Genomic DNA, 11,067 nt, shown 5'->3' on the forward strand with positions numbered 1-11,067 from the left:
CTTTCTTCTTCCTCCATTGCTTGGCGCAGCAGCTATCTTACTGGGCATTGATCAGCTATCTCACTCTTCGTTCTCAGGTTCATTAATTGATTAATCATCTCTTTTCTCAAGTTTGATGTTAGATCTAGCACAATTTAGGTTCTAATTCGGCCCATTTTATAAACCCTAATCTATCTTTTAGGTTTTAATACATTTTTATATTTTAAGCTTTTCTTTATATGTGAAGATGAGCAAATTCATGATATATATGAATTTTTGATATAACTATATTTGCACATGCATGCTATATTTGAGCTTTTGATATATACCAATATATACCCTAGCATGCATCATATATATGTTATATAGTATTTGGCTAATATGCTATGGGTTGCATAGAGGCCTCCCGTGCTACGGCTCAATATTTGAGTTTTCAAAATACTCACGGTCGATCCGAACCGTTTATCTTGTTCTCCGTATTAATATGTGTTTGGAGACCAAATTTGACATTTTTTGGAAATTGTTTACTACTTTTTTATGGTCCAGATTTGTATGAAAAACAACGATTTTCAATAAATCTAAAAAAATAGTTAAAAATTTCCAAAAAATGTAAAATTTGGTCTCCAAACACATATTAATACGGATAACAAGATAAACGGTTCGGATCGACCGTGAGTATTTTGAAAACTCAAATATTGAGCCGTAGCACGGGAGGCCTCTATGCAACCCATATATAGCATCGTAGTTAAGTCCATGTTATATATATATACATCTCTTATTTAGGTTCCGATGGTTTAATTTTGTAGTTTGGCTATTATTGAGAGATTTGGTGCAGCGATCTTCATCTCACTCGGTACGGCATCTAAAAAAGTTGTAAGTACCACATAAAACTCATGTTTAATTAGTTTTGTGCATAAATGTGTATTTCGATAGCTAGACTAAATAGATTTGTAGTAAGTATGTAGCTAGAGTATTGTCTTGAGAGCCAAAACCGCATGATTAATGCCTTTAAGTCATGATACCCGTTCAAAATTAATCCATTAGGGATTAATTTTGAATAGTCCCCGTTTTGGGACTGCTCTTTGAATACTTTGTCTCAATTAGGATGTGACCACTTGTTAGTCGTGTTTTAGTATTTAAGAAAATTTCGGCAGCATTTCTCCTTATTAGTTCCCCGAATACTCGGGGAACTAAGGGGAAATGCTGCCGAAATTTTCTTAAATACTAAAACACGACTACCAAGTGGTCACTACTGAGACGAAGTATTCAAAGAGTGGGATAGGATGGTAACCAGGCCCCATGTAAGCCTTACTGTGAATATAATTTAGTACCCCAAGCTTGTTCTAAATTAATTGTGTTCTACTATAATTGCAGATGGACCGCAGTTGGATGTACGAAGCATCACGTCTATCGGATGAATATACGACAGGTGTCGAGGAATTTATCAGAGTTGCTATGGAAGATATGGCGAATAAGGGGAGTACAATGATGTCGTGTCCTTGTCGTGATTGTAACAATGGTCAAAAATTTTCCAACTCGAACCAAGTGAGGAGCCATTTAATCCGTCGTGGATTCAAGCAAGGATATAAGTGTTGGATATGGCATGGTGAGAGTTTTCCAACCGACATAGGTACTGGTACTGAGCATCAGGAATACCATACCGTTGGGGATGAGGGGAATGACTTACGGGGATTGGAAACCGACGTAGGTACTCGTACTGAGCAACAGGAGTATCATACCGAAGAAAATGATGATATAGTGGTAGATAAATGTGATAATTTTGATCAAATGTTACGTGATATAGAAGAGGATTTTGATAATGATAAGCAGTATTGTTTGTTTGAGAATTTGTACGAAGATTCTAATAAGGAATTGTATCCTGGTTGTTCTAAATTTTCAAAATTGAAAGGTGTATTAAAATTGTATAACCTTAAAGAATCTAACGGTTGGAGTGATAGAAGTTTTACTGAGCTATTACAAACTTTAAAAGAAATGCTTCCGGAAGGAAACGAGATACCACCCAATATTTACGAAGCGAAGAAAATATTGTGCCCAGTTGATTTGGGAGTTCAAAGAATACACGCGTGCCCAAATGATTGTATATTATATCGAAATGAGTATGAAGACCTTCACGAGTGTCCAAAATGTGGTGCATCACGTTACAAACCAAAGCAGATTGCCAGTGATAAAAGTGATGATTGTAAACCGAATAAAGGACCTCCTGCAAAAGCATTGTGGTACCTCCCCGTAAAACCGAGATTCAAACGTTTGTTCTCAAATGCTAAAGATGCAAAATTACTGCGTTGGCATGCCGAAAACCGGAAGAAAGACGGGAAATTACGGCACCCCGCTGATTCTCCCCAGTGGAGGAATATTGACAGAGAGTTTTCTGAATTCGGACGTGACCCTAGAAATCTAAAGCTTGGGCTGAGTGCAGATGGAATAAATCCGCACAGTAGCATGAGCAGCAAGCATAGCAGTTGGCCGGTTTTATTGTGCATTTATAATCTTCCGCCTTGGTTATGTATGAAGCGCAAATACATCATGTTGACCTTGCTCATATCAGGACCCAAACAGCCCGGGAACGACATAGATGTATATCTAGCGCCATTGATTGAGGATTTAAAAGAATTATGGCAACCCGGAGTGCAAATGTATGATGCATACAGCAAGGAGAAATTCACTTTACGGGCCATGCTTTTCTGCACCATTAATGATTTTCCGGCTTATGGAAATTTGTCGGGTTATAGTGTCAAAGGAGAGAAAGCGTGCCCTGTTTGCCTGGATGATACAGTCGATGTGTGGCTACCCAACTCCTCTAAAAATGTGTACATGGGTCATCGTAGATTTCTTCCTGCCAACCACGCACACCAAAAGAGAAAAAAAGAATTCAATGGAAAGACCGAGAATACCAGAGCAAATTACCCGTTGACCGGTAAGCAAGTTTATTCGCGAGTAAAAGATTTGAAAGTTCAATTAGGTAAATTTAAAAAGAAGGTGGTGAGAAAGAAAGGGGCTCCGAAAATATGTTGGAAGAAGAGGTCAATATTCTGGGATTTACCATACTGGGAGCACTTAGAGGTTCGACACTGTCTCGATGTGATGCATGTGGTTAAAAACGTGTGTGATAGCATAGTTGGAACATTATTGAATATTCCGGGTAAAACTAAGGACGGTATCAATGCTCGGAAAGACATGCAATTCTTGAACATAAGGCCAGATCTACAACCAGCAGAGAAGGAAAGAGAAAAAGGAAAAACTTGTACATATCTAAAACCCGCAATGCATACGCTATCGAAAGCAGAGAAAAAAAGCTTACTGGAATGCCTTCATGGTGTCAAAGTTCCATCTGGATATTCTTCGAATTTTAAAAACCTAGTTTCACTGGATGATTTAAAATTGACAGGAATGAAGTCTCACGACTGTCATGTTTTAATGACACAGCTTCTTCCTGTTGCAATTCGGGGCATATTGCCAAAGTGTGTTAGGCAGACCATTACGAAGCTTTGCTTTTTCTTTAACGCCATCTGTTGCAAAGTAAATGATCCTGATACGCTAGATGCTCTGCAGAAGGAGGTTGTTGTCACTCTTTGTCATCTTGAAATGTATTTTCCGCCGTCTTTTTTTGACATCATGGTTCATTTAATCGTTCACCTAATTAGAGAAATTAAGATGTGTGGACCTGTTTTCTTGCGGTACATGTATCCGTTCGAGAGATACATGGGATTGTTAAAGGGATATGTCAGGAACCGATATCGGCCTGAGGGCAGCATTGTAAGAGCTTACACTGCCGAAGAGGTTATTGAGTTTTGTACTAATTATATGGATGATGTCAAAGCCATCGGCATCCCTAAATCTCGGCACGAGGGTAGACTTCACGGGGTAGGAACAATCGGTGCGAAATTATTCGTGCCTGATAGTACAACAATGTCACTAGCACATTTTCATGTTTTGCAACACCTCACTGACGTTCATCCTTTTTGGGACGAGCATATGACTCTCTTGCGGCAACAGAATCCTAAGAAATCTAACAAGTGGTTAATCGGCGAACACAATAAAACTTTTGAAAGATGGTTTACACGTAGAGTCATGCAAGCTCCGGAGGGAGAAAACATTAAAGAAATTGTCAAATTGTTGGCTCTTGGTCCAGTTCATGTCGTGAGGACCTTCCAAGGATATGACATCAACGGGTACACATTTTACACAAGAAATCAAGATGCAAAGAGTACCGTGCAAAACAGTGGAGTGACGTTAGTAGCTGTTTCGAGTGATTTGTCAGATCCTAAAGGTGCCGGACCATCGCATGCATCGATGTCATATTACGGGTTTATTGAAGAAATTTGGGAGCTCGATTACATAAGATTTAATATCCCGTTATTTATGTGTAAATGGGTCGATAACCGTAGGGGGGTTAAAATTGATGAAGATGGTTTTATTCTGGTGGATTTCAGTAAAGCTGGATATAAGGATGATCCATTTATACTTGCAAGACAAGCCACGCAAGTGTTCTACGTAACTGATCCCGCCGATCATTCAAGACATGTTGTCCTCTCTGGTAAAAGACGTATAATCGGGATTGATAATGTGGAAGACGAAGAAGCGTACGATCATTTTGATGAGATACCACCGTTTTCTACTGGCATGGCATCTCTACCGGGCGCTGAGGATAATGAAACAGGTCATATGCGCATCGATCATGATGAAGGAGAATGGGTTGAAGAAGTTTCCATTGGCAAGTCATAATATTGGTATGTCATACATTTAATATTGGTATGTCAAAAAATATAAAAATGTGAGTTAATAATTTTTAATATTGCTGACAAAAAAGGTACCAGTTTTTTTTTTCAGAATGCATTGAAACACCCGACGATGAGAAACATGCAAGTTATTCTTCAACACTTCTTGTAGCTTATTTTTTTTCATGTTATATGTAATTTATTAGCTTATTTTTAAATTTTTAATGTTATTATTTTAGTAGCTTATTTTATTTTATATTATAAGTAATTTTTAAAATAGCTTATGTACTATCATAATTTTTAAACTAATAACACACACATAAACATCATTTTTTTAAAATTTTAAAATAACATACACCATCATAAATAAAAAGCACAATTTTAAATAAATAGCACTATCAGCATCGGTTCCTAACTTAAGAACCGATGCTGATAGTAATCCGCACAATTTTAAATATATAACACTATCAGCATCCGTTCCTAGCTGAAGAACCGATGCTGATAACACATAAACATGTTTTTTTATATTTTAAAAAAACAAATAAAATACAAAAATAAAAAATAACACATAAACATTTTTTTTTTATATTTAAAATGACATACATATTCAAAAATATAAAATAACACATAAAAATCCTTTTTTTTAAATTTTAAAATACAAAAATATAAAATAACACATAAACTTCCTTTTTTTAATATTTTAAAATAACATACACATTCATAAATATAAAAGAACACATAAAAATTCTTTTTTTAAAATTTTAAAATACAAAAATATAAAATAACACATAAACATCATTTTTTTTATATTTAAAATGACATACACATTCAAAAAGCATTATCAGCATCGGTTCCTAAGCTAGGAACCGATGCTGATAGTAATCCACATTTTTTTAAATATATATCACTATCAGCATCGGTTCCTAGCTTAAGAACCGATTTTGATTTCTATTAGCATCGGTTCTTAAGCTAGGAACCGATGCTGATAGCCTTCCCTCCCCAACCGGCGCCTCTATATTTCTAAATTTCTTCTAAGTTTTCAAAACACTCAACACACATAAACACTCAAAAACTCAAAACCCTCTCCAAGCCGCCGTGCTCCGCCTTGCCGCGCTCCCTCTCCACACTGCTGATAGTGTTCCCTCTCCTCCTCCGTGACCTAGCCGTGATCGACCAATCAAAACCGTGACCTAGCCGGTGCTCCGCCTACATTCGGCTCCGTCTCTCCCTCTCAATCTCGGGTTAGTCTTCTTCTATAAATTCGATTTATTAGGGTATGAATGTGCTGATTTTGTGTGTATACCAAACTTTGAACTAACAGGGACCATTATGCAAAATTTTAGAAGTGCGATTTTGAGTGTTATACCAGATTTGAACTAACAGGGTCCATTTTGCGAAATTTTAAAAGTTTAGGGGTTCATATACAAATTGTGAGATTGTTTAGAAATTAAGAATTGTTTAGAAATTGTTTAGAAATAATTCGGGTACCAATTTAATAGATTAGGGTACCAATTTAAGAGGTACCAATTTGAGAAATTTAATAGATTAGGGTACCAATTTAAGAGGTACCAATTTGAGATTAGGGTACCAATTTAATAGATTAGGGTACCAATTTAATCTATTAATTAGGGTACCAATTTAATAGATTAGGGTACCAAATTGTTAGAAATTTGATAGATTATAATTGTTGGTACCAAAATAAATGTTGTTAGTAATTGTTGGTACATTATTGGTTTGGATTTATTTGTTGATTTAATTTGAATTGGTTTGAAGTTAGTCTGGATTTATTTGGACTTTGAATTTATTTGGACTTGGATTTATTTGGACTTGCAAATTCAGATATGGAAAGCAATAGTCAGACAGCCTCGGCTAAGAAACGAGGAAGAGGGCCTAATGCAATTAAGGAGAAGTTTAACGAGAAAGGGAAAGAGCTGGAACTTGACAAGTTTCACAGGCCGGTTGTTACTACGGATACAACGTCTTTTCCAACGGAATTCGGTATATTGGTGAGAATGAATATTCCTATAAGTTTCGTATTGTGGAAAGATGTTCCAGAAGAGAACAAGCTGAAAATATGGGAAACACTGAAGGTAAATAACGTAGTACTAAGTTCACAAGCTTTCATTTGATATTAACTAACTCTAAATTTTGATTTCTATTTGTTTGGCAGCTGAGATGGGGTATAAAAGAGGAAGAAAAAGTGAGGAACTATTATTATCAGAAGATGGCTACTTATCACCGGAGGTGGCGAACCGAGATGACTAAAGTGTGGCGCGCGGGTGAGACTCCCGATTTTGCCAAGCAAAATATGGAAGAAAAAGACTGGGAGGTATTTGTCAAGTATCGAGAGACGAAGGAGTTTGAGGTATGTTTATTTCTGCGGATCACCTACCTTATCTCTAAGTAAGAATTCAAATACTCTTATAATTAAGGCCTACAATGATTGTCTTGACATATTAATTGTAGACTGCTAGCAAAATTGGAAAGGAGAATCAGGCCAAAAACGAGTATCCGCATTTCTTAGGATCTAGAGGTTACATGAGCGAGGGTTTTCGGAGTAGGCTTACAGATGCTATGCAGACGATTGCAGACGAGAAAGCATCTAGTGATCCGTCTTCCCAAGGCTCAACAAGTGCATTGAAACCAGAAGAGGTCCTTGATATGTCGATTGAGCATAGGCACGTCACCTGGAGACTAGGAAGACAAAAGCTCGATAAGGAGACCAAGGAACGCTTTTATCCAGAAACATACGTACCGGTCATCGAGAAGATTGTAAGAATTTTAGATATTGTCATTCATTGAAAACTCTACTTTACTTTATTAGTTTATTGTAAGAATTTTAGATATTGTCATTCATTGAAACCTCTACGTTAATTTATTAGTTTATAACATGTTGTCATTCCAGGAAGAACAAGAGGCGGCTCTGAAAAAAGGCTTGTTGGCCGTCGAACGATACGACGATGTTCTCGGAAAATCTCTGCCAAATCCGGAACATCCTGGGAGGGTGAGAGGAGTGGGAGGTTTGGTACCTATCAGGAAAACATATGAGAAGAGCTCAATAAGGAGGAGACGCGCTCCCTCGAGTTCCGAAGCAAAAATGAGGGAAGAACTGAGGGAAGAAATGGAGGACAAAGTAAGAGAAATAGAGGTGAGACTAGAAGCAAAAATGAGGGAAGAAATGAAGTCTCAACTTGCACTTTTGGTTCAGCAGTCAATGGGCCAACAAGTTCAGACGTTTACCCCAACAGTCCTTCAGAGCAGCAGCCAGTCAGTCAAACCAATTGCAGATCTTTCCGGGTATACTGAGGTAATGCAAATTCAAATTTCACCATTTATTTTCCATTACATGTTGTACTGTTCATACGTTTTAGTTTATTCGAGTAAATACATATATCTGAACAGGAGGCAGAAATAAGCTGCAAACTCCAGGCAGCTGTCAATGGGAACACTGTTACAGTAGCCGTGGGGACAATTCATGTTCCAGTTGCACCCGGTGGAACAATTCACGGCAGACCGATGCCGCTCGACCATGCAAGAGTGATGGTGGATGGTATTTTCGATGCGGACTTCATAAATCACCCATTACCTGTACCAAATGGCGAGCAGGAAACCCTAAAGGATGCCCTCGGCAGTTTCACTGCATGGCCGATGTCCATGATAGCGATAGGTTCAGCTGAGGTATATTATTATTACAAGTTCTTATACTTCCGAATTAGTATCTATGTGATAGAGTTATAGATGATTTTGGATTTTACTTCAATTTATTATGAAATTTTGCAGGAACCACGCAAAGAAATGATTATTCCTGGAGGTCCGAAAGTAACGAGTCACTGCAAGGCATTTGATGGTATCAATTTTGACAAGCTGGGACAGACATTCAAGCATATTCGTGATCGGTTTTCGGAGCTAGATGGCAGCCCAATCGAAATCGATTCCCCAGCTGATCTTTTATGTTCATATGACTCCATATGCGTGTTTGCAGATGATTATACGGCCTTGCTTACTCCACGGGAGTGGCTCACTGTACCAGTTGTTCAGATCTGGATGCTGTGAGTTAATATTTGTAATAATTGCAGATGTTTAGTACTTGTAATTCAAATTTCACAAAATTGAGATCACCTTTGTGTCTTTATTTTGTAGGTATTGGCACAAATACCTCAAGGAGGAATATCCCGATGAGCAGGTTGGTTTCATGGACCCCAGTCAAACGAATGTCACCCTGTTGAATGATGACCGAGGACGTGTTCTTCAATACATAGGGAAAGCACTCCGAGAAAATCAGGACAAGAGATTAATCTTCATACCATACCATCAGATGTTAGTGTTACATATATATATATTCTAATTTTATTATATTTCTTTCAATTCATATAAATTGAATAATATGACATGCTACAAACCTAACATGCAGAAATCATTGGATATTGGTCGTGCTTATGCCAAGAGAACGTGCATTGTACGTGTACGATTCCGATAAGAAAGGTAAAAGAATGCTGATGATCAGTGCTGCTATCGAGGAGTAAGTGTCTTTCCTAAATTTTACGTTTTTTAAGAATACTAATGATTTTATTATTATATTATCATTTCAAAAATGTATCGTAAGTACTGATTGTTCAATGTTTTCATATTTCAACAGCGTCTTCATAAAGGAAATGGGTGCTTCTTTAACAGTTCATAACGATTGCAAGGTAAAAATTCATATTGCGATATAATTATAATGAATATACATATAAGCCATTTGTATGCTCGTAATACAAACATTTTTTTTTTTGAAACTTGTTATGTAGTGCCCACAACAACCAGCCGGCTGGGAATGTGCATATTATACCATGTTGCTCATGCAAGACATAATAAACCACTGTCTCGATGTTTTTCCGCAATTGAAGGTATATATGCATTTATAAATTTTTCAAAAATAAGAATTGTTGCTTCAAATATAATAAAATACACAATTTAATTGTATATATATGCTCTTCACAAATTCTAAAAATGCAGGATATTCCCGCTAAATATACGTTACAACGCTTGGCCGACTTTCGCCAAATGTGGGCCAAAGCCTTGCTGAAAGAAATTAAGACGAGAGGAAGTTAGGAACATGAATTTTTTGTAATAAGTTAGGATGTGTATGATATATAATTAATTTATGATGTGTTTTATTGATAATTAATTTAGGATGTGTTTTATTGAAAATTAATTTAGAATGTGTTTTATTGATAATTTAGGATTTGTGATAATTTCAAATTTCGGCCAGCTAAATAAATATGGAAGCTGGCCATTTAATAAAAAATATTTTTTAAAAATTCAATTGAGTATCAGCATCGGTTCTTACTTAAGAACCGATGCTGATAGTGATTTTCTTAATTAAAATACAAATCAGTATCGGTTTTTCAGTCAGAACCGATGCTGATACTCTATTTTCTGAATTTAAAAAATATAATTTGAAATATACATCTGTATCGGTTGTACAGTAGAACCGATGCTGATAGTTTTTCCTGAATTTTAAAAATTCTATTTACAAAATCTATCTGCATCGGTTGTTAATTAGAACCGATGCAGATTAGTACCTATCTGCATCGGTTGTTAATTAGAACCGATGCAGATAGGTACTAATCTGCATCGGTTGTTAATTAGAACCGATACAGATTTGTTTGGTATCTGTGTCGCCCTCATCAGGATCGGTTGTGAACCGATACTGATATCTGTATATAACCGATACTGATTCTATTTTTTCCAATAGTGTATATTAATAGGCACTTTTTTTAGATTTGTATTATATTTTTGTTGTCTAAATTTATATTAATCAAACTTTTTATTAGCTATAACGATATGTTAACGACATAAATAACAGTTCAAATATTTACACTATTGTTTATTTTAAGGTTCAATCCAGATAAAAATGGTTACGTTCAATTTAAAATAAGAGAATCAAATATGCAAAAGAATAAATCTAGGAATATTTATTTAGGGTATTAATCAAGGTTCTAAATAGCGTTTATCGCGTCATAGCGGGGAGCCTCCAAAAAAAGCTATAGTGAATAGCGACGCTATAGCGAAAGCTATTCCAAATAGCGTTTTTTATTTTTATAAAAATTATATTATATATTTGTATTAAATATGAACATTATTTAGTCTCATAGAACAATAAATAATATCAAATTGATTAAAAAAATTATAATATTCATATTGAACCAATACAAAGTCCAAATTGCGACTCAAAATATCTATAGTAATACTAATATCATAAACTATCGATCTTTTTCTATTTAAAATATCTTCAACATCATAACATAATTTATCTTTTTTTCTATTTAAATTTCAAAATAACCTAGAAATTGAAAAGAAAAAAAATCAT

At 35.9% G+C, this 11,067-nt stretch overlaps 1 protein-coding gene across 1 annotated transcript; it reads left to right on the plus strand.

Annotated features, from left to right (window-relative positions):
* Positions 1–780: 780 nt before the first annotated feature.
* Positions 781–6,980, plus strand: LOC144551592 (uncharacterized). Its single transcript, XM_078299623.1, has 3 exons — positions 781–852; positions 1,354–2,914; positions 6,886–6,980. The coding sequence occupies exons 2-3, from the start codon at positions 1,354–1,356 to the stop codon at positions 6,978–6,980; spliced, it is 1,656 nt and encodes a 551-aa protein (XP_078155749.1). The 5' UTR covers positions 781–852.
* Positions 6,981–11,067: the final 4,087 nt, after the last annotated feature.

Source organism: Carex rostrata, chromosome 3, assembly GCF_964058835.1.
Source record: "Carex rostrata chromosome 3, lpCarRost1.2, whole genome shotgun sequence".
NCBI lineage: Eukaryota > Viridiplantae > Streptophyta > Magnoliopsida > Poales > Cyperaceae > Carex > Carex rostrata.

Excerpts from the sequence above, each read along its gene's own strand:
- LOC144551592 (XM_078299623.1), top strand. The coding sequence starts at position 1,354 with ATGGACCGCAGTTGGATGTACGAAGCATCACGTCTATCGGATGAATAT. Across the intron at positions 2,915-6,885 it reads AGCAAATTACCCGTTGACCG|CTGAGATGGGGTATAAAAGA; the intron begins GTAAGCAAGTTT and ends TTTGTTTGGCAG.